This window comes from Sphaerulina musiva (genome assembly GCF_000320565.1).
Source record: "Sphaerulina musiva SO2202 unplaced genomic scaffold SEPMUscaffold_12, whole genome shotgun sequence".
NCBI classification, from domain to species: Eukaryota; Fungi; Ascomycota; class Dothideomycetes; order Mycosphaerellales; family Mycosphaerellaceae; genus Sphaerulina; species Sphaerulina musiva.
The window spans coordinates 775,372-797,063 of NW_016017394.1; the positions used below are offsets into that span (position 1 = coordinate 775,372).

A 21,692-nucleotide genomic window follows, 5' to 3' on the forward strand; every position below is an offset into this window, starting at 1 on the left:
CAAGGGCTCGAGACCAGACTGTCAGGGCCGCTGAAAGAGTGGTCGACGTGCGAAGCAGCCTTTTCCACGCTTCCAATGCACGTTGACTGTATTACTGGCGAATACATGTAGGTCAACTGCCTCTGATGAAACCTCAAGACTACAGTACCGTCTGCTACACCGACATTGACAGAGCTGTGCACAAATTTCTTAAAAGTCCCTCAGCCTCCAATGTCCAGCGAATTGGCCGAACAAGAAGCAAGGAAGGCGTTCCACGTAAGCAGGAGACAGGACCAGGACTTGTACCCCAGGAACTGTTCGTCTTCATATGTGGGCATGTGACCACGACAGCCGTCCACCCACGAGATATGTGTCTGACGGTACAAGTACTATTCTTTCTCTTGTGCGAACCATCCTCTTCCTGCTGTCCAAGATCGCATTCATCGGTACCATGGCCAGCCATCAAAGACGCGGTCTCGTGACGGGGTATTGCAGGCTGGCTAGGACTATATACATACTGTACACGCAGGCTCTTTTGCAAATCTGCGCTGAAAGTCTTCTTTCCGCAAGGGCTGCTCTGATCGCGATCCCTGTCACCCAGTTGCGGCTGTAGGCTGGCTCTTTGAATGCTCCCCCGTCTTTCAACAACACATTCTCGAATCTCCTTGCGTCTTTCACCCTCCAACCAATGGCTTCGGCTTCTCATCCCGGTTCCCCTTCCAATATGCCCAACCACCAGTAAGAGCATTCACGGCACACAATCCCATTGTCACGCCTCTTGTCGCTCCTCTCACAGTGATCTTCTGACCCAACTTGACTTGCCTTCTCCTTGCTAGCACAAAATATGCCATTGACCATGCGCTCATGAGACCTGCACTATCTTTCTTAAAGCCCTGAACGTTCAGGTAGGAAGAGAAGACTAAGATCGGCGGGAAGAGCATGGGGATAGTTTGGAAAGGGCGCATATGTTGAGCGGATATTAGAGTGGCGAGGAGGGTTGCAGGGAGAGGATTTTCTGAAAGAGAATTCAGTCAGTACATAGGACATTAAGAAGGCGGAAATGGAGGACGTCTTACCACCCCATGCTTTGGCATAGGCGAAGAGACCCTGTTTGGCTTCTTCGGCATCTTTGGGCAGCTCGCCTGGCATAGGCATTGTGGATGTCGAGCAGGTTGGCAATCGATGGGTCGATATTGACGATATGTGAGACTGGACGAGGCAGCTACTGTTTTTGTCACATGGAAACGCCAACCATGTTCTTCAATCACTCTCACGCGAAGCGGAGCGGACGTCATGCGATGTGAAAGGTAGACTAGTAGAGTGTTGGAACCACACACTACACTTCCTGGGACGCCCCGTATCACGCTAATTTACCCGTGACCATGTCATGCCACATTCAATCAGCTTCGCACAAACACAACACGTCTCGCGACGCTGCGACGCGAAGACACTATCAACCCAGCACTACAAGCAGCAAAGCAGAGCGCGACGAGCGGCGAGCGGCGAATCCGCCTCAGCGCGCGGATGTCCTTTCTCCTCGTACGGCACCTTTCACTACGGCAGCCTTCACTACAGCATCTTGCACTACGAACTCGGCCGCGCGTCTCTCTATCAACTGAGCGGACCCGAATGGTGCACACTCCGAATTGCGACACTCTACCACCCTTCATAGTAACGGAAGAATCGGTAGAAGAAGAGACGGTGCGTGGTTATAAAGCGGAGCACTACTACCCAGTAAGGACTGGCAACCTGTTCCACAATCGGTACAAAGTCATTGGCAAACTCGGCTTCGGATCAGCCTCAACTGTCTGGCTCTGTCATGACTTACAGAAAAGGAAAGAGTACGTCGCGCTCAAGGTTTATATCAACAGCTCCAAGGTGCACCGCGAACTCCCGATTTACACTCATATCAACAGCCTAGACTCGCAGCACGGAGGGCGCAACCATGTACGAAAATTGCTGGATTCCTTCGATATTAGTGGTCCTAACGGGAGGCATACTTGTCTTGTCCACGAGGCGCTAGGGATGAATTTAGAGGAGCTACGGGAATTAGTCCCTGGTCGAGTATTCGCAGCGGATCTTATCCGTCAGAGCCTTCGCGATGTGTTACGTGGGATGCACTTCTTACACGAAGAAGCTCATGTTGTTCATACAGGTTAGTTAGAGATCTTGTTGATCATACAGGTTAGTTAGAGATCTTGTTTGTTCTGATGCTAGCTAACTGCGAGCGTGCTAGACATACAACCCAAGAACATTCTGCTTGGTGTCTTAGATACTTCTGCATTCGCCAGATTTGAGCAATACGAACAGGAACACCCGATGCCATGCAAAGAAACACCTTCCGGTACCGTGTATGTTTCGCGGCAAATGCCATTGACAAAAGGCGCCCCATCACTCTGTGATTTGAGCGAGGCACGTTTTGGTAACATTCCAAACGTCGATCTTGTGATGCCTGACGTTTATCGAGCGCCCGAGGTTATACTAGGAATGCCATGGAGCTATTCAATCGATGTGTGGGGTTTTGCTATGACAGTACGTGAAGTTGCCTGAACCTGAACGTTTTGGAAGCACCGGCATACTCGCAGTGTAATTCAGCTAAATTCCAGGCAGCTATGGGACTTGTTCGAGCCGAAACGGCTGTTCTCCCCATATGACGAGAATGGACGCTACTCAGAGCATCGCCATATTGCTCAAATGATGTCAATTATGGGACCTCCACCGCTAGAATTTATACGTCAATCCGCGAAGAGCCAGCAATTTTGGGACGATGAAGGTAATGCAACTCCGCCACTTGCTTGCTTCTTTACTAAATTATAGTTTAGGTACATGGAGAGATGTTGTACCCTTGCCAAACATTAGTCTCGAGGCTGCAGAAAAACGACTACAGGGGGAGGAGAAGGAACTCTTTCTAACCTTTTTAAGAAAGATGCTTCAATGGAGGCCTGAAGATAGGAAAGGCATTCAAGATGTTTTCATGGATGAGTGGCTTCTAGATGATCTCATCAAGGCTGGAGAAGTGGTACGCGAGCAATAACAAGGCGCCTATTCTAAGAGGTCTCATACGCTATGTCCCAGGTATTTGTGATTATCCGGACGAGAGTAGTATGCGTGACTCGCTACTACATTGATAAGTGCAACCAGCTCAGCGAAGCAGTCTGCCAATAACATCGGACGTGCCGCTAGTTATTGTTTTATCTGCTGCACATCAGTTTCATTTAGCGCCAGCTCCAATTTTAGACTAATTGCTTGCAACAACATAAATGGCGGTCGTACTGCAAGACAAGAGCAGCGATTCCTGATCTAGCTTTCAGTCTCTCGACTTGATTAACATGAATTCTGCAGGGTCACGTGCATTTGGTTCTTCCACTAAAGCGAGGTAGCGACAGATACGGCGATAATAGCAAGGTAGGCGGCGAGCGTATAGCGAGTGTATATAGTCGTATATAGTAGGTAGAAAGGTAGAAGTGGTAGTATAAAGATGAAGCCAAAGAAAGCCGGGGGTAAAGTGTAGCGGCTAGCCACTTTGGGCCTCCGTGTTTAACCCTAATTCGACAGTTCTAACAGGCAGGGCCAACCCTTGCAACAGCCGCATCGTCCAGGGCGATATCTGTCAACAACAGACACAAGTCAACCATCTTACCTCACCCACTCGGCGCGCTATTTTCGATATAACCCAGCAGCCACTCACAGCCATACCACCGATGTCCTAAATACGCCGACTCCGACCCCATCTGCGTTCTTCACCAACCGCAGCGGCGCATTCAGCGCAATAGACACCACCAAAAGCACCACCATGTCTGAAAAGAAATCCGATCACCACACCCACAACGATGGCAGCAGTTCTCGCGCCTACACAGTCGAGCAAAAAGCCGCCGTCATCCGCGTCAAACGCTGCGGTCCCACCGACTTCTACGAGATCCTATCCGTCGAGAGATCAGCCACCGACTCGGAGATAAAAAAAGCATATCGCAAACTATCATTATTAACACATCCTGATAAAAATGGCTATCCCGGCGCTGACGAAGCCTTCAAAATGGTCAGCCGCGCATTTCAAATCCTGAGTGATTCGGAAAAGAAGACGAAATATGATCGTTTCGGCGGAGATCCCGAGTCGCGGATGGGAGGTGGGAGTGCTGCGAGTAGTGGAGCGAGTCCATTCAGTGGTGGGGGATTTGCACAACAACGGCGGGGGCCAATGTTCGAAGAAGAAATCAGTCCCGAAGAGCTCTTCCGACAATTTTTCGGAGGAGGAGGAGGGTTCGGTGGTGGAGGATTTGGTGGTCCGGGTTTCATGTTTAATGTTGGAGGTGGAGGGCCTGGGATACGGGTACACCAATTTGGAGGAAATCGACCTAGGAGGCGACCGCACAATCATGACGGGGCGGAGCAACAACCGGCGAGCGTGATGCAGGCGTTCCAGGGACTGCTGCCTTTGCTGTTGTTGTTTATTCTTCCGCTTCTGTCTAGTGTCTTCTCTGGATCTGGGACACCTGCGGGTCCGCAAATGCGATTTGATGCTGCGGTACCACCACATACGCAACTACATACGAGTGGGAGTCTGAAAGTTCCCTACTGGGTAAATCCCAACGAAGTGAAGGACTACACTGTAAAGAAATGGAAGGATTTGGATAAAAAAGCCGAAGGGAAATATATTGGACATTTATCTGCGGAGTGTGAATGGGAACAAAATCAGAGAAACCGGCTTGCCAATGAGGCGATGGGTTTCTTCTGGACAGACCACGAGGCACTGGAGAGGGCGAAGAAGATGGAAATGCCGAGCTGCAGGAAATTGCAAGGCTATGGATACAGATTACCAAGTAGTAGCCGCTACTAAACGCGATGGAGCGTTGTAAATAATGGTGGATGTACTGTGTGCATTCCAGAGAGAAGGTGAAATCCACTCGGTGCTGCGTTTAGCGTTTGTATCATGATTGGCAGATGGTGTCACAAAGTTTCAGTAGATGAATGACACGCGTTCCGACCTTGTGCGAGAGGAAGTCACATCAACGCTCCCGTATTTTCAACATCGTGGTCGGCAAAATGATTCGGGATGTTGGCACTACGGTAACAATTTAGCTCGGCACAAACGTTTGCCGGTGCTACAATCCAAGAAAGCTGTCATTCGAGTAGGTAAGGTAGCTATCAACGCCATATCATGCCACTTTTGTGGACCACAAGTACATGCCACTGGATTCTGCCTAATAATCATCGCCTCTGGAAATAACCTCCTTCACGTTCGGCCTGAGCAGGATAGTGTGCTCGTATTGTGCCGTATAAGATCCTTTGATATCGACAAGAGGTGGGTAGTCCTGTACAATGCCACTCTGTACCAAGTTGTTCAGCCCAAGAAGATATTTATCGTGGCCGAGTCGATCCAAATATCTTCTACAAAATGGTAGAGTACCAAAATTCTTGTCGATTGACTTAAGAAGAGTCTTTGCACTTGCGACCCGCAGCGCGACTTTTGGCGCGTCTGCGATTTTGGCGTAGTGTGAGCACTCCATGTCGTCGCGCACGTAACCCTTGCCTGTCGAGCCGAAGGTCTCGATGGCATATGTCTCGCCTTCTTCCATCTTCTCGTTTGACCCGCCTTTTACAATCGGGACCGACTTGCCTGCTGAGCCACCATGGATACTGTATTGACTGATGGTATGTCCGTTCAGGTTCCGGATTGCCTTGACAGGGTATGTCTGTCCATTGATTTCTACTTCATAAGCTTCCATAGCTTCTTGAATACCTTCACCGATCTCTGACATTCTCGCATCGATACCAGCCAAACGTATACCAGTGTTGGTGGCGTCCTTCACGGCGGCTAGTAAGTTGTCGTACTGCGGTTGGAAAGCTACAGTGAAAGCTGAATCGACAATGCGGCCGTTAACATGCACTCCAAAGTCAACTTTCATGACATCCTCTTCTTTCAGAATCATCTTGTTGCCTGCATTAGGAGTGTAATGTGCCGCGCAGTGATTGAGTGAGAGACCAGTTGGGAAGGCCACACCTCCAAGCAAGTTGTCGCCTTCCTCGAGACCCATGTGTCCAGTCAGGTGACGGGTACCATTCTCAATGGTTTCCGCGATCTCAGTGAGAGACATGCCAGGTTTGATAATTGATTTGGCATACTTCCGCACTTCTCTATGCACCTCAGCTGCTTGACGATACTCTGTCAAGAAGTCCGAGTTCATGCGGTCCAGGTGGCGCTTCTCCTCGCTTGTTGTCCGATATGCGTTGTCGTTCTTATATTCGACCTCTTCGCCAATCGGGTACGAGTTCTCTGGGAACAGTTCTGATACCTTTCGTGTGGGAGGCTTGGTCTGCGCCTTTGCTCCTCCACCCGGCGTGGCAGATGCGCCAGCCTTCTTCTTCTTGCGCGGCTTTCTCTTCTTCTTTTTCTTCGCTGCTCCTTCGCCAGCTCCCTCTCCACCCGCCCCCTCCGCCTCGTCGGCCTCATCGTCGTCGGATTCGCCCGCTTCTACGTCTCCACTTGCACCATTTGTAGCTGTTGTACCGTTCTGCTTTGCTGGCGTTTCTGAGCCATCGAGCTTCAAATCGGCCAGCTGGCCCTCTGCATCTACTGCTGTCATGTTGGATGTGTATGTCTAATCCATCAAGATTGTCGAATATTGAACTTGGCCAAAAAGAAGCCATCCAGTCTCGTGAACAATTGCAAAGGTGCCCCACATTTCACAAGGCTCCGCTTGGTCCCGCCCCGACGCTACCGGAGACGGCAGGTCCTGCCGAGTGCCTGTGATATACAGGCTAGAGAAGAAGTCACTGTCACTCACACGACCATAAATAACTTCGGTGCTTCAATTCATGTTGATAAACTTGACCCCTGAGTCTTCATTAGGTGACACACGAAGCCACCTATGCGAATTCTCGACTTTTCTGCTTGCCTTGGAATGCTATTCCTGCTCGAAGTGATCAATGTCGAATCTGGGCCTCAGTGCTCAAATCATCGCCTTCGAATTGCTTTGCAGGACCACATTCGGGCCCATCTCCACTTGGCTTCTCCTTTTTGTCTCATTCGCGATCCAGCCCTCGACTTTACGGTCTCTCTGACAGGCAGCGGCGTGTGGAAAAGAACATGAAGCTTTTCATGCCAACACTTCTTCTCTCTAGATCATCGACATTCTCGTATAAGGTGTTTCCTGCGACGAGTCGACTGGATTGGCGGAACTTGATGTCAGAGCATGCCTTCTGATAGAGTTCTGCAGAGCATTGCTGTGAAATCTGGCTACATCAGGACCGCTCGTTCTGTTGAGCGTCTATAGTTGCTAACATGGGTTATTATCTGAGTTTCTGCTATAGCTTATTAGTATATACGAACTGCCATGTCCATTCGGACAAAAACCAGAACGCATAGCTTCCATGCAGAAACAGTGTCCACTTCTGGGAATAGGAAATTGATCAAGACACGCTTGAAACCATGTGCCATGCTGGGTATCGTAATGCATCCATATGTCCAACCAACGCCATCGCTGAAAGAATTGTCATCGCATCAACCACGCGCGAAGCTCCTCTTCTCAAGCATCGCCTCCGCCCACTTCTTCACCAACTTCATATCCCCTTTGCCTTCTTGCTTCCACCTGCGCCACCTTCATCCTCTGCCTTCCTCTTCTTCTTACGTCCCCTCCCCTTCTTCCCAGCCTTCAGATCACTCTCATCCGCCCCGCCTGCCGCAGCGATGTCCGCCAACTCCGCAGCGCCTTCCTTTCCGTACGCATCAAAGTCCACAAGTCGTCGCTGATTCTTGATGTACTTTTCACGAAACAGCTGTTCATTCACACGCCCCAGCAGAGCCGGGTTTTTGCGCAGTACCCAGCGGAAGTCGTCGATTTTGATCTTTTGGCGGCGCGAGTAGGATGCGCAGAGAGCGGCTGCATGGCATGTTTCAATGATGAAGTCGGCGAGAATCTCGTCGAGGGTGGTGACTGTAGTGGAGAGTGGTTGCGCGCTGTCGCCAAACGCGTAGAGCAGCTCATTGAGGTCATTTTGGTTAAAAATGGGTTGGCCTTTGGCGCGTGGACGCTGGCGTGGTTCCGTCATCTTCGACTCTCTTCTTCCACACTCTTCTGAGAAGAAAGGCGATGTTGTTCTCGGTGTTGTGTGTGGAGTTTCAATGTGAACGAGAAAGAGTGAGTGAGGATGTCGCAAGCTAAGGTACCTACCTTACGGTTGGAGGTATGGAAGCATGTGATCTGGCTGTGCCACCACTTTTGGTTGTCAACCATCTTCACTTCCGACACGTGGAAAGGCACGTCTGCTTGCCTCACAGACTGTCGAAGACATTCCAACATCACCGGACTCCAAGAGACTTATATTCTGCCGACACCATCACCAAGAATAGCCCACTACCGCAATGCTCGGTATCCTCAGGTTCCAGACCTTCCTCCTGGTCGTGCTCCTATTCATCTGCACCTGCACATATATCCACGGCGTCTTCCCAGCCTGGCTAGATCGCAACAAGACCGGGTGAGTCGAGGCACCCTCTATGGATCCGCACATCTGGCCCTGGAGGAGTCACTTGCGAATGCTTTCGAACCAGATGCTAACGGATGGCAGTCCTCTTGGCACTTTCTGGCGCGCAGCTCGCATAGGCGAAAGGCTCAGTCCATATGTGAGCTTATGCTGTGCTGCAATGGCCGTAAGTTAGCATTCTCTGACCGATCCAAATCTACTGAGGCGTTGACATTGTTCTAGGTCAGCATTTTGATCGGCGCATGAAGGACTTCCAGATAGAATTTTGAGGTTTAGCGAAGGCGTTGGGAGTTCAAGGAGGGTGGATGGTCACGATGTTGCGGACATCGAAATGACTTGTGTCGCATGGAACAGCGACATCGCGCAGATCATGTTGCTGTAGGAGGGGATGGCAGAACAAGCTTCCTCTACCTAACGCAGCGCATATCCATCTCGTGACCAAGCTTCCGTTCAGTACCTCGTCATCAGGCTCGCGGACACCATTCCAATCAACAATGGTTATCTTGCTGCAGCTTTGCCTCTGGCTCTGGGAGACGATTCTTCGGGCCACTCGCTTGTATCTCAGCACAAGGCGCGAACACAAGACAAAACCGCTTCAAAGCCGGTCAAAATACCAGAAACAGCAGCTACAGCCAATATATCACATACAGCATTCTGCCACCGCTGATTTTTAGAGGCGCAGGGATCGATATAGGCATGATAGACGACTACGAGATCGAAATGCATTCCTCCTGGTCTGATTGCTCTACTCTATTTTTCCATTGCTTCGTCGACATAGATGTTCCTTCGAGTCTCTTCTTTGCAGGAAGATCATGTTTGCCACATTCCATACATGTACATCCTCCACATCTCTGCAATTGCGTCCCAGATAAATCAATCGATTGATCATGCCCGTCCTCAAAGGCATAGCACTCCAACTCCAAGACCCCAGTGCCCAACCCATTCCATCTTTCCCAGACCCCTCAGAAGAGCAAGTAGAAACATGCAGGACAACAACACGCTTGATACGCTACACAGCCGGCGAGCCTTTCCGCATCGTTCTCTACTCCCCAACCTCAGATCCTGCCGGCATACCCGTGCAATGCGAAGTCCTCGAGGCTCGAGTGTTTGTGGATGAGAACAAAATGATCTGGGGACCTAAACTTATTCATCGTGGCGAGGATGGTCAGAGTCTGGATATTAAGATTACTAAAGGTCTATGGTGGCCTGTGCCTACTACCAGTTCGCAGCAACAGCAACCACCTCATGACGAAAAGACTGTTATCGTGCAACTCACCCCATGTCGTCTTGCTCGACAAATTACTAAAGAAGTAACCTATCACGTCAACGGCGAAGGCGAGGAATCCTGGAGCTCACGGACGACCAACAGTATACCAGAAGCTATACCCAACACGATTCTGACCTGGAAATTCAAACTCATGACGCAAATTGCCACTCTCCAACAACAACAACAACAACAACAACAACAACAACAACAACAACAAGAGGAAGAAGAAGAAGAAGAAGAAGAAGAAGAAGAAGAAGTCTTCCCAAGACCCCTCACCTGTTTCATGGACGACAGAGGACAGTCACCACACCCCAACCAAAAAACCCAACGCCACTGGTCCTTAAAACCTCACGGCGAACCCATTCTCTCCCAGAACGGCGTTGGCCTGCCCAGCCAAATGTACTGCTGTGGCAGACAACTGCGCGGCGCAGATCCAGATGCTCTCACGGGCAAGATTCCGCACACGGGAGTGGTAGTGTGCGATAATGACTTTTGCCAGATTTCTACGTGGCATAAATACTGTGCGGGAATGGAGGTGTGGGAGGAACCTGAGAGGTTGTGGATTTGTCCTGTTTGTAGGGTCAAGGATCAAAGGCAGATTGAGATTCGAAAGGGGGGGTTGTCACAGGATGAGATGGGCGTGTTGGAGGGGAGTATGGAGTTTAGATGATGGAAAGAGAGGGAGAGGGAAATGGGGTTGGGTTCGATTGGGCTTGACGCCGCTCGCTCGAGAGATTCTAGAGTTGTGATTATACAAAATCGAACGTATCTCCCTGTCCTCCAAGCATTGCTTTTACTCTTTCAGTGCCCACGACTCGTTCCAATCTCAGTCCGTCCCATTTGCTGAACATGTTCCTCACACTGGTTTCGATGGGATCGATGGTGCCTTCGGTGATAGTAGCACCAAGATAACCTTGCACAATTTCTTCATAGAAAAGTGCATTGTCGGGCAGCCCGTACATGACGATTCGTTTCACACCTTTCATACGTATTCGATAAAAGTGATGCGCTCGTTGGGTGTAGAGCAAGATCGAATGTCTCCCATTCCGAAAATGTGCTTGAGCTCGCCTTTGCTCTGATTTCTCGCTGTAGTCGTGGATCGTGCCGAACGAGATGTTTTCAGTTTGCGTCGAGGTTGCAAAGTAATTTCGCAGACGGAGAAAGTCGAAGTATGTGGGGACGAAGACGAGAATACCTGGCGCGCCGTCTGCTGGTTTGGGAAGCTTCAACAGGCGAGGGAGGATCGCTGTTGTGAAATACTTGAATCGCGCATCTGGGTCGCCTGGTGGGGAAGGAGAGTCGAATCGTGAGAAGGTCTGTTTGATACCAAGACCACTGGTCGCTATGATGGCGCCAGGGTACGAGGGTGTGATCTTGATTTTTCCTGCAATGTTCTGCATGTAGAAGTTGTATAGTCTGTTGAGTTCCGGCGTGATGTAGGCGGAGAAGACTACGGTCTGGCGCAGGTACTTTGCGTTACCATCGAGGTACCAGTTTCTGACACGCGAGAAGTCACAGCCGTGCGACTCTTTGAGCTCGAGATTGAGGTGACTGAAGACAACTTCCACATTCTCCCAATTCTGCATTTGCATTGCATCTGCTTGATCGGTGATGACTACTTCGATGGAAGTCAGGAAATCATAATCTTTCTTCTTTTTATCCTCGTTTTCGATGATCTTGCGAATGCCCAAAGGCGAAGCTAGTATAATGTCGCTGCCGTAGAAGGCGGAGTAGAACTTCAGAGTCTTCCGCGTGAACTTCAGCCCGGTCATGAAGTCGTCGCTGTCGTTGCCACCAAAGAGCTCTCGGAAGTCCTCCGGAATATGTTGTCGGTCATCGAGAGGTGCTGTGAAAGCGTCGTCGAATCTTTTCCTATTCTCTTGTTGATCTGGCTGGAAGGCATCGACTATTGCGTTGGCATAGTTTGCAGCCATCTGTCGTGTTTCTGTCATGATCAACACCTTGGGTCTGACAAAGCCCTGGTCACGAAGCTCCAACGTTTCTGTCTCGTCCGCACGGTTCATGCGTTCGTTATTCTTGATGACTCGATCACGGCCCTTGAGCACATGGCTCACTGCGTGGAAAGCGGCCATGTTACGCAGGGATGCGGCATTTCGCGGTGTTCGACTTCCTATAAGCACGTCCGTGTAGTTGAACATGTGAGCCGCAACGGTCTGATCCAGTTCGCTTTCGAGAGAGATATGCTTGTCAGCATGTCTGGCGATTCTCTCCTTGAGAGGGACGTCGACGACTCTGCTAATGCCTGTCCGAATTGCACTGAATTCGGAGCAATTGGGTGAATGGAGGATACCATTCAACTTCTTCCCGATAGACTGCTTCTCTGCCTTCCACTGGTTTTCCTGGATTGATTGAAGTCTTCGCTTGAGTTCATTGTCTTCCGGATTGGCAAAATGGGTCTCGTATGGATCATCGTTGTTGGAGGAGTCGTCCTCCCCCTCGAATACAACTTCTTCATCGTCTTCGTCCTCAGACTCGTCTGATTCCGCATGCTCTGAGCGATCCTGCTGCATACTCTCATCCTCACTGGCCTCATTCTCTGATATATCCTGCTCGTCTTCAGACATGACTTCAATAGGCTCCTCAATCTTGCGTCTCTTGGCGTTCGGCTGTCCATCATTCTCTTCCTCTTCAGGCTTGGGTAAGGACTGCAGCAAGGCATGATAAGCTTTGACAGTGGGCTTGATCTCGATCTCGTCCTCATCGTCCAAATCATCGATTTCAGACTCTGCCTCCGCCTCTTCTTCATCCGCTTGGGGCTGCTCGTCTTCCGAGTCCACGTCCCTGACACGCTGGCTGTCAAACTTGCGATAGCCATTCGCAGTCTTGATGCCACTCCTTGCCGTCTTGCCACTGCTCTGAGCCGCACCTCTGCCACCACCTCGACTTCCGCCTCGCCCACCAGCAAATCCACGTCCACGTCCACCTCCGCCCCGGCCTCTACCGCCGCCGCGACCTCCTCCTCCGCCACGACTTCCTCCTCGGCCTCGAAACGGAGCCATGGTCGCTCCTTGCTGCCCGATGAATTCTCCCTACCTCACAAGGCAGAGTCAGTACACCTCAATGTATACCAGCAAATGCTTTCAGAAATTGGGAACATCATCGCGAAGATCATCGCAAAGAAAGAAAGTAAGTTGGTCCTATCGATAAGGTCAAGAAGCCAGACTTGGCACGCCCACCATTTCAAAGTTCGCCCCGACAACAACTGGAACTTCGACCCGCGTGCCAGCCAACAATTCCACCACCATCACCACCACCTCGTCCACTTGTCGAGACCGCAGGACCAGCGAATATCTCGCCGCAATCATGGCGAATTTCCTGCACCTCGCGCGTCCGCTCGCGCCCGTCGGCACCACCGCCGCGCCCTCCACTGCGCCAGTGACAGTCACTGTGCAGCCCCAGGCGATTTTCTCCATCCTCGACCACGCATCAAGGCGACCAGCAGAGCAGGAACGCGTAATTGGCACGTTATTAGGAGTTCGCAGCGAAGATGGCTCGGAAGTCGAGATCAGAAATTGTTATGCGGTCCCACACACGGAAACAGCGGAGCAGGTCGAGGTGGACATGGACTACCAAAAGCGCATGCTCGAGCTGCACCTGAAGGCCAGCCCCAAAGAAGTGCTCATTGGCTGGTATGCCACCAGCAGCGATCTCAACACCTTTTCCGCTCTCATTCAGAACTTCTACTCGCAGCAAGGCGAGGGTACATGGCCGCACCCGGCCGTTCACCTTACTGTCAATACCGTCGCAGGACAGGACCCACGAGCAGACACATACATTAGCGCACCCATTGGCGTGACAGCTGAGCGCGCAGCAGACTCGTGCTTGTTCATTCCAGTACCACACGAGATCAAGTACGGAGATGCGGACAGGAGCGGCCTGGAATTGATTGCAGGCGCAAGGGACCGGGAAGACCGGTCACAAGTCGTGCAAAGCGACATCGACTCTTTGGAGCGCGCGATCGAGCAGGTACTGGATATGTTGGAGCGTGTATCGACATATGTTTCGGATGTGCTAGACGAGGAGGCAAAGCCATCTTCAGCGCTTGGCCAATTCCTCATGAACGCGCTGTCTCTTGCGCCGAAGGTGGATGCTGAAGATATTGAAAAAGATTTGTACGTGCAGTGTATACTTCTGGTGAAGACAGCAGATTCCAGCTAACCCATTCGCAGCAACAACCACATTCAAGACGTCCTCCTCGTTTCTTACCTCGCCAACACCATCCGCACACAAATGGATCTCTCACACCGTCTCTCCACTGCCGCTCTGACCATGGGTGAGGGCAAGCCGAAGGATGATAGCAAGCCACAGCAAAAAGACAACAGGCAGAGAGGTGGTCCACGTGAGCAACAGTAGAGCAACGGTTTCTCCCATCGAAAAATCGGCACATTGGAAAAGCAGCCGGCTTACCGGATTCTGCTTCCCTGACATATTTAGAACGAGTACAGCACTGATCCGTTGCTGGACGTTCAGCGGTGCAGCATAGGTTAGCACCGAACGAAATGGCTCCTAGTAGGGGTCATGACTTTTCTCAACCATGTTTCCAATCGCGTCTCTTGCGTACGATGATGGAGTAGACGACTGTAGCTTGCGAAGTACTGACCCTTTTCTCGCCCGGTACAGACTTGACAGGGCTTGCGACGTCGGCGGCAGCTGCAGCTCCACGTCCCACAATGAAACAACGATATACGTTATACTTCACTCGGCGAACTTCTTGGTCCCTCTTTACTCGGAAGCAATGGCTGCGCCTCAACAATACCACGCAACACTTTGCTTGGCCCAAGAACAACAGCATATGCATGCCACACTGCAGAGCAAAAGCAGTGTTTTCTTCCCAAAGCTTTCTAAATGCTCGGCCAGATTGCTGGTCGTCGTCGTCGTCGTCGTCGTGGCTCGGACATACGTTAGGCATGCATGCCTCCAAACGATGGAACCTACCAGGTCACGAAGCATTATGTCCTCCTTTCCTCCAGGCAGCTACATGTAGCATCATGCTAGATCCCCAATCCGCCCGTTCGATCGCCTTAGTAGATCTTGACCTGCCCCCAAAAAAGAGCGCCGAGTAAATCTTCAGCCACGCCTTGCCAGGCGTCATATGTAAAGTTGTCTGATGAAGTAGGAGGTAACAGAATCCATCTCGCGAAGCCAATTATGTACCGTACCGTACCGTACCGTATGCTACTACCTAACCTCGTATCAACTGATTCATCAAGCCTACATGCGGAGATTATCTTACGAGCGAGAGAAAGAGAGAAAAAGGAAAGCGCATGAATCTCTTACCTTAGGTACCTTTGGGCCCTCTCTCTAAATGAATATACCTACCAATACTCAGTACTCTTTAGTACTTTCGTCCTAGCTATTTGTAGTAGTTACATGCACCTATAGTTAGTGATAGCCTCTCATCATTGACTATATACCAAAAACCTAAACACTTCGAGACTTCCCTCCTCATACTGACTACTAGGAGGTAGCACTCGAATCGAATTTGGAGAATAGAGAATGATGAACATCTCCTCCTCCTATCAAACAAGGAAAATAAAAATCGTCCTCTGAATTTTCAGACAATCATCTAGTTCAAAAAAAGAATTTGTACATACATACCTTCGTGCCTGTACCTAGAATACCTACCTACCGTACCTTACATTAGCTATACCTATCAATAAATACAGTCATGTATCTATCTAAACTTCCGTAAGCCAATATACCGATCAAAGAGAGCAGGGGAGGGGAAGTAAGGTAAGGTAGATACGGTAGGTAGGTAGGTAGACACCCCATATCCTGATCTTTACCAAGGTACTACTACTACTACTACCACCTAAGGTAGACGAGCAATCCCGTCTATAACAACAGGTCCCAAGTCATGCAACTTGGAAGGTTTTGTTGCCTGGAAGGCTGCTATGCTGATGTGGATACTCCGAGTATGGGCAAGAATGGCTTCAGTATGATGAAACTATATCTCACAAGTCACACATAGAGCATCGCCGTCACAAGAGAGCCAGGCATTCCCAGAGACAAGTGGAAAAGCTAGAAAAAGCGGGAGCAAAACCGAAAAAAAGACGAGTATCAATTTTCCAAAACCTGGCAAATATTCCATTTCACTACATATCTTCCTTGCTAAAATGCAAGTGTTAAGAATGTGCAGCCTTCTGCATGCATATCCGGGTATCCCAAAAGTGGTAGAAGAAGCCACCTGAGCCATGATTAAAAGCCCGTACCCATATACCGACAAGATCCAAAATCCAAGCGAATGCATTCCAATTATCCGCAGGGTAGCTGCATATGTGGTCAAAACTCCAGACGCCTTCGCTAACCTCCAATGCTATTGCAATCTATGCAGTAATCTCCAGTACCAGTGACCAAAATAATCAGTCTTCGCTCCCACGAAATCAGAAAACGCTCAAGGTATATACAAATGGACTAAAGGAAATACACGTCGGTCCAACGTGTGGAATTAGGCAATGGGCCGTGTGGCAGCATGCTTTGGTAAATCTTACGGCTGCATTGTGCGAGGTGTGCAGCATAGGACGAGTAAATGTTCGGTGCTGTTTGCTCGCTCAGGCGGGTTGCCTTTGCTGTTGTGATGCGTCCGGCGCGTCGTCACTTTGCTGCGCATCAGTGTCACCGTGCGTCGGACTCTGGCCTCCTGTTGCGTCTGGCCCGGCCGTCTGTGTGGTGGGCAAGCCACTCGGGACATCTGTAACTGTGACACTAACGGGCAGCCACTTCTTACCAGGAGCATATACGGCATGTGCCACAGGTATGGTCGGGGAAGACGCGGCTGACTGCACCATTGTGCTATCACTGCCGTGCTCGGAACTACTGTCGTCCTCTTTTTCAGGGACGGGAGACGACGGCTCATCCGTCTGGTATACCAACTCGCTCCAGACCTGCCAGTGCAGGGCGAGAATGTGGGTGAAGCGGCGAATGATATCCTCATCAGCATCGATCGGAACGTTGGACGCAAGCGGCACCGGCTCGCACATGGCGCCGAATCCCATTGAATTCCGGTTCGGGGTGATGGGAGCTGGTACCAGGACGTCTTGGAGGTCTAATGCAGTCATGGAGGAATGGCCGCGCACTCGAGACTGCACCTTCGGCACCAGGTTACGGATCAGCTCGTGCGAATGACGTGAAAAGGACTCGGAGCCCGATCGGAGGCAGTCGGAAAGCCGTGCCTCGGCATAATTGAGGAGGTCGATATCATAAGGCGGGTATTGTCCTTCATTCACCAATAGCACACGAACGATCTCGACGGCGATGTTGTCCAGACGGTCAGTGAACCGGCCCTGTACGCCCACAATGGCAGAGACTGAAACGTGCAGCATCTCCCTCGCTCGTGCCAGGTCAGCTTCGGACGTTCCACGAGGGCACGCGAGCTCGCGCAATACATCATCACAGATGGCGTGGTAGACGCGGCTGTGCAGCTCAACACGCAGAGCCCGTATGCGGTCGCCGTCCAGATAGAATGTCTGCGGACACATGTTCGCTGTGTCATTGTGGAGCATGTCGCGGATCAATCCTGCCACCAGGGCATCAAGGTGAGAACTTTGCTGGTGCAGGCTGGATCGCAACCACAGTCTGGCGTCGGATGCACTGATCTTGCCAATCGAGATTCGGTGAGCATTGTATCTCCTCTGAAAGTTGATGGTGTCGTCGATGAGCAACGGCCGCATGTGTCGAATCTGATGGTTTGCGACGTCCAGTTTCATGGCCTCGAGGATATTCATCAGCTGCCGCAGACCACTCACGAGTTTCTCGTGCTTGCCCTCCATTGCCCCTTGTTTGATATCCTTCTGCATCATGTCCACAAGCGCATCACGCATGGGAGCGCAATGGTTCTTCAGGACTTTGGCCAGCCAGTTGCCTAGGTCAATCAGATCACACACCCCATTTTCGATTTGCTGCATGATGTGGTCGACATCCAGTCGTTCCGAGACGGCCTTTTGATCATAGTCCGGCACGAGTGTTTTGAGTATATCGCGGACTGCAGTGAATATGTTGGGCAGCCGCTGAAGGGAGCCTTTCATTATGCGTCGCCAGTAGACCTCGTTGTCTGGTGATTGTGCCTTCCTAATGTGCACCATCCTGCACATCACGAGCTCCGCCTCCAATGCTCTCCAGTATTGGTCTGCTTGCAGCAGCTTCTGCCGGCCCTTGGAGCCATCGAGATTGGGTCTGAAGTGAAGCTCGCGGTCGAAGTTGACGTCGTGACGGAGTTTGGGGTTGTTGATGATCCGGGGCATATCGAGCTCTGCAAGACTTTCAGGCGTGATGGGAGGTCGGACATCGGCGTGCTCCCAGCACCATGATGCATGCTGGAGACCATCATCCATCTCCTCGTTAAGGAAGGCACGAATGTCCGAGGCAATATCCTCTTCACTTTGATCGGTGGTGGAGAGCGTCATGGGAGAGGGCGTAATCGCTTCGATATCGGCGGGAAGGGGAGTTGGAGCTTGGGCGGGCGAGTATGCCATACCATTGCCATTTGTCTCAGGCGCCTGCAACCCGTCTTGCGCCTCTGTCACCTGCTGTTTCTGCGACTTGTTCTGTGCCGATGCCACACTCTTCTCCCCGGCGTATGTCGATTGTCTTCGAGCATGTGCAGGACTGGAGAACGAGACACCCTCAGGCTCTCTGTACTCGTGGTTCTGAGTCTCCTTCATGCTGCTGGTTGCGAGGCTTTGGTCCAACTAGCTGCCCTAGTCTTCGCCCTCCTCTCGATTCCGGCACTCGATTAGACTTGTCGTACAAGTGAGTGCAGCATCAGGGTAAGTATGCTTCAAGTTGGTGACTGAGACAGTGAAGAAGTCACTGGTTCCGCCACGGACGAGGAGGCTCCACGCTCCACTCGATGGTAGGAAGGCTGCAATCCCCATGTCAGCGCTGTGCATACGGCAAAGTTCCCCGTACAAAGCAGTCGGATCACGGAGGATTGCATCACGACAGCTGCTGTCCCACCCGAAGCAGCGAAGCAGGCAGTGTGCTGGGCGTGGGCGGTAGGGAGAAGGGTACAAATGGCTCACCTGTGGTATCGAGCAGGACACGGTAGAGGTGTCTTTTGGTTGGTTGCGTGTCGTGCCGGACGTGGGGAGACGGGAGTGGTTGGAGAGGAGTGAGGTATGGTTCCTTGTCTTCTCAAAGCAGCGGGCGTGCAAAGAGAGCGGGAGGGAGGCGAGGTACGACGTGGACGGAGCGGCCGTCGACAAAGGGAAAGTAGAAACGGCAACGGGAATGGGAATGGTAACGGTAATGGTAGCACAGCAAGATCGCAGGTCGCAGGTCGTAGTGGTAGGTAATAGGTAATAGTGGGTACTGGTGGTGGTGGTGGTAGTGGCAGTAGTAGTGGCAATGGTAAGTGGTAGTGGTAGTGGTGGTGGTAGTGGTAGTAGGTAGTAGTAGTAAGGAGCGAATGCCGAGCCACGGGAGGAGCAAAGGGAAAATGAAGCACCGATCGCAGCAGATGGTGAGAGACGGAGGGAGGAAGGGAACAGGGAGGGAGAGAGGTGAGTAAGGTAAGGTAGGTAGGTACAGTAGGTCGTGCACTATCCGGTCAGATCGATGGTGACAGAAACAAACGTCCGCAGAACAGCCACACGGGTCGGCCGGCTCACCGTGGTGCAGTGCAGCGGGGGGAGCAAAGGGAAGGAAGGAAGGGAAGGAGGGAAGGGAAGGGACTTGAAGGGGAAGGAAGGAAGGAAAAGGCAAATGGGAAGGGGAGGGAAGGGAAGGGAAGGGAAGGGAAGGGACGAAAGGTTGGTTGTTGTTGTGAGGCTGTCTCATCCACCTGCAGGCCAGAGGCAGAAATAAAAAAAAAGGCAGGCGCCGCTGCAAGCAAGGCAGAACGTCGTCAGCACAGAGACAATCCCGCTCTTCCATGCATAGTGCAGTGCAAGAGGTGCGGCGTCCCTGGTCGGGATGAGGTCGTTGTCGTTCTAGTCAAATCTAACGCGGAATTTCGCTAAGGCACTGCTAAGTACTGACCATATGGAACTGGGGGCAGTGGGGGGTGCACAGTACCGCGTGCTCGCTCAGCGACTCGCGCACACTGCATGGACTACCAAGCACCCTCCTACTGTGATGGTGTAATCAGCGGCAAGGTAGAGACGCAGTGAGTGCCTCGCCTCAGGGAAGGGAGATGGCGGGCGCGCGCATGGTAGAGCGAGAGACAGATACGACTCCCGATCGTGTGAGAAGTGCGGAACGAGAAACATGCAGCAGCTCAGTGCAGTGCGCAGTGTGCAGTGCAGCGCAGTGTGCAGTGCATCCGGCGATTCAGCAGTCGAGAATCGCGATGCGTGGTGCAGGTGGGAATGGAATGGGATATGCGACAGCCAACGTGTAGAGATGGATTCAGCGGCGCATGTGGGCCCACTAATAACAACTCGGCATATGGATGATTTGACGGCGACCACATGCACCTCACTGACCAGACCAGACTACCTCCTACAGTACCGTACACCGTACCTCCTACCTACCGACTCCAGAGCCTCACTTCAGCTTCAGGTACCTCCTACGTCCAGAGGCGGCCAGGCCAGGTACTCTAGGAGGTAGTAGAGTGGTCGACGACAGGAGCCTCGGGAGGAACCGCACTGCATGTACTGTAACTGTACTGGTGTGGTGTGGTCTGGCCTGGCGGTGTTCCATCCAACTTTTCGCGCTGTCCGCACTTCCATGGTTCATGCTTGCCCTTCCTCTGCCTTGGTGTCAAGCAAGACATTGGTTTACGAGCGCCGGCAAGCTGCTCGGTCGTCACCGGCACACGCCCGCCGCCCGCATGACCAGTGAGCACGACAAATTGATCTCATCACCTGCTGCACACGTCCTGGCCGCTGGTCGTGCACCATGTCGTGTGCCAAGCGGGAAGGCCAGCTGCTTTGATGAGGCGTGGTTTCAAACCGCAACCATCATCAGCAGCAGCATCATCAGCATCATCAGCATCATCAATCATGCACCGCCTACCACCGTACCGCACCACCGCGCGCTGCAGTGATGAACTGCAGCTATTCATGAATCGAGCCACTCCCTTTTCATCATTCGTGCTCACTGCACTGTTCGGATGCTGTTGTGCTGTGCGGTGCGGTGCAGTGCAGCGCCGCCGTTCTCTTGCGAGTCTTGCTGTTCGTGGTGGTGGCCACGAAGCCGATCTGCGGAGAGGCCGATGCAGACGGAGTGAGGCTGTAGTAGTCTAAGTACATTACCCACGCTGGGACCACGCGGAAATGACGCGGGCAAACACCACCTCTGCATGTACATGTCCATAGTAATGTCGGGTACCTTCTAGTAATAGGATGAAGTTGCAACAGACAACGTCCACCTGACCACGTCCCGCTAATACATACATGCGTGCCCCAGCTCTGCGCGTTGGCAACGAGAAGCGCACGATCTAATAACATGTACCTACCTTACCTACCTATACCTATACCTACAGGTACCTACATGTACCTTCTCAGGACTCCGATACAAGCAAATGCCGTGACAACCGAAACATGCCCAGCAAATCCAGACAGGACCACGAGGCCAGGGAGACCCTAACGCTGCCAGAACTCAATGTACAACCACCTGCAGACCAGACATCCGCAGAAGAAAAAAAAGGTTACTCACGAGAGTTACTCGTTTAGGGTCCCACAAGCCACAACAGTATGTACCCGTCTCCGTCGATGGTGGATTGGTGATACCGTCTTCGGGAATGATTCGGCATCGGCTTGTACAGGTTTTAATGTACCTACCTGGCTGAGATAATCGAGAGATCCTGCTCTCTTCACCCATCCATCCATAGACAGCTGCTCTCTAGTGCCAACCCGAAATCTCGAACTACACATATATTTTCTTGGCTTCAGGCGATATTCTCAAAAGAGTCAAAAGCATGACGACGGAAGGCCTATGTAAGGTACATGTAAGTGTCTTGACTTTCCCAATTGACTTTTAAAATAAAAACAAGTCCCACCACGCC

General features: G+C 51.6%; 10 protein-coding genes across 10 annotated transcripts; 5 read left to right on the forward strand and 5 right to left on the reverse strand.

Annotated features, from left to right (window-relative positions):
- Positions 1-314: 314 nt before the first annotated feature.
- On the reverse strand, positions 315-1,261 carry SEPMUDRAFT_152140 (uncharacterized protein). Its single transcript, XM_016907265.1, has 2 exons — positions 1,056-1,261; positions 315-994 (listed from the first exon to the last, which is right to left on the reverse strand). The coding sequence occupies exons 1-2, from the start codon at positions 1,132-1,134 to the stop codon at positions 654-656; spliced, it is 420 nt and encodes a 139-aa protein (XP_016756613.1). The 5' UTR covers positions 1,135-1,261; the 3' UTR covers positions 315-653.
- A 347-nt stretch (positions 1,262-1,608) lies between these two features.
- SEPMUDRAFT_74191 (protein kinase) lies at positions 1,609-3,241 on the forward strand (the record flags this gene model as incomplete). Its single annotated transcript, XM_016910054.1, has 4 exons — positions 1,609-2,134; positions 2,216-2,511; positions 2,590-2,752; positions 2,802-3,241. The coding sequence occupies 4 exons, from the start codon at positions 1,609-1,611 to the stop codon at positions 3,011-3,013; spliced, it is 1,197 nt and encodes a 398-aa protein (XP_016756614.1). The 3' UTR covers positions 3,014-3,241.
- Positions 3,242-3,772: 531 nt separating this feature from the next.
- On the forward strand, positions 3,773-4,952 carry SEPMUDRAFT_74195 (DnaJ-domain-containing protein; the record flags this gene model as incomplete). The annotated part of the gene is made up of 1 exon (XM_016910055.1): positions 3,773-4,952. One exon carries the CDS (start codon positions 3,773-3,775, stop codon positions 4,811-4,813), a length of 1,041 nt encoding a protein of 346 aa, XP_016756615.1. The 3' UTR covers positions 4,814-4,952.
- Positions 4,953-5,073: 121 nt separating this feature from the next.
- On the reverse strand, positions 5,074-6,567 carry SEPMUDRAFT_152143 (peptidase M24A, methionine aminopeptidase). Its single transcript, XM_016907266.1, has one exon. It carries the CDS (start codon positions 6,558-6,560, stop codon positions 5,178-5,180), a length of 1,383 nt encoding a protein of 460 aa, XP_016756616.1. The 5' UTR covers positions 6,561-6,567; the 3' UTR covers positions 5,074-5,177.
- A 650-nt stretch (positions 6,568-7,217) lies between these two features.
- SEPMUDRAFT_152144 (TFIID-18kDa-domain-containing protein) lies at positions 7,218-8,096 on the reverse strand. The gene has a single exon (XM_016907267.1). It carries the CDS (start codon positions 8,023-8,025, stop codon positions 7,537-7,539), a length of 489 nt encoding a protein of 162 aa, XP_016756617.1. The 5' UTR covers positions 8,026-8,096; the 3' UTR covers positions 7,218-7,536.
- A 153-nt stretch (positions 8,097-8,249) lies between these two features.
- SEPMUDRAFT_152145 (DUF1242-domain-containing protein) lies at positions 8,250-9,198 on the forward strand. Its single transcript, XM_016907268.1, has 3 exons — positions 8,250-8,451; positions 8,542-8,623; positions 8,680-9,198. The coding sequence occupies exons 1-3, from the start codon at positions 8,339-8,341 to the stop codon at positions 8,701-8,703; spliced, it is 219 nt and encodes a 72-aa protein (XP_016756618.1). The 5' UTR covers positions 8,250-8,338; the 3' UTR covers positions 8,704-9,198.
- A 146-nt stretch (positions 9,199-9,344) lies between these two features.
- Positions 9,345-10,394, forward strand: SEPMUDRAFT_111838 (uncharacterized protein; the record flags this gene model as incomplete). Its single annotated transcript, XM_016900942.1, has 1 exon — positions 9,345-10,394. The coding sequence occupies one exon, from the start codon at positions 9,345-9,347 to the stop codon at positions 10,392-10,394; it is 1,050 nt and encodes a 349-aa protein (XP_016756619.1).
- A 32-nt stretch (positions 10,395-10,426) lies between these two features.
- On the reverse strand, positions 10,427-12,765 carry SEPMUDRAFT_152146 (DUF1253-domain-containing protein). Its single transcript, XM_016907269.1, has one exon. It carries the CDS (start codon positions 12,742-12,744, stop codon positions 10,474-10,476), a length of 2,271 nt encoding a protein of 756 aa, XP_016756620.1. The 5' UTR covers positions 12,745-12,765; the 3' UTR covers positions 10,427-10,473.
- A 208-nt stretch (positions 12,766-12,973) lies between these two features.
- Positions 12,974-14,779, forward strand: SEPMUDRAFT_94211 (eukaryotic translation initiation factor 3 subunit F). The gene is made up of 2 exons (XM_016910630.1): positions 12,974-13,857; positions 13,915-14,779. Exons 1-2 carry the CDS (start codon positions 13,049-13,051, stop codon positions 14,096-14,098), a joined length of 993 nt encoding a protein of 330 aa, XP_016756621.1. The 5' UTR covers positions 12,974-13,048; the 3' UTR covers positions 14,099-14,779.
- Positions 14,780-15,822: 1,043 nt separating this feature from the next.
- On the reverse strand, positions 15,823-19,404 carry SEPMUDRAFT_152148 (uncharacterized protein). Its single transcript, XM_016907270.1, has 2 exons — positions 18,766-19,404; positions 15,823-18,605 (listed from the first exon to the last, which is right to left on the reverse strand). Exon 2 carries the CDS (start codon positions 18,403-18,405, stop codon positions 16,297-16,299), a length of 2,109 nt encoding a protein of 702 aa, XP_016756622.1. The 5' UTR covers positions 18,406-18,605; positions 18,766-19,404; the 3' UTR covers positions 15,823-16,296.
- Positions 19,405-21,692: the final 2,288 nt, after the last annotated feature.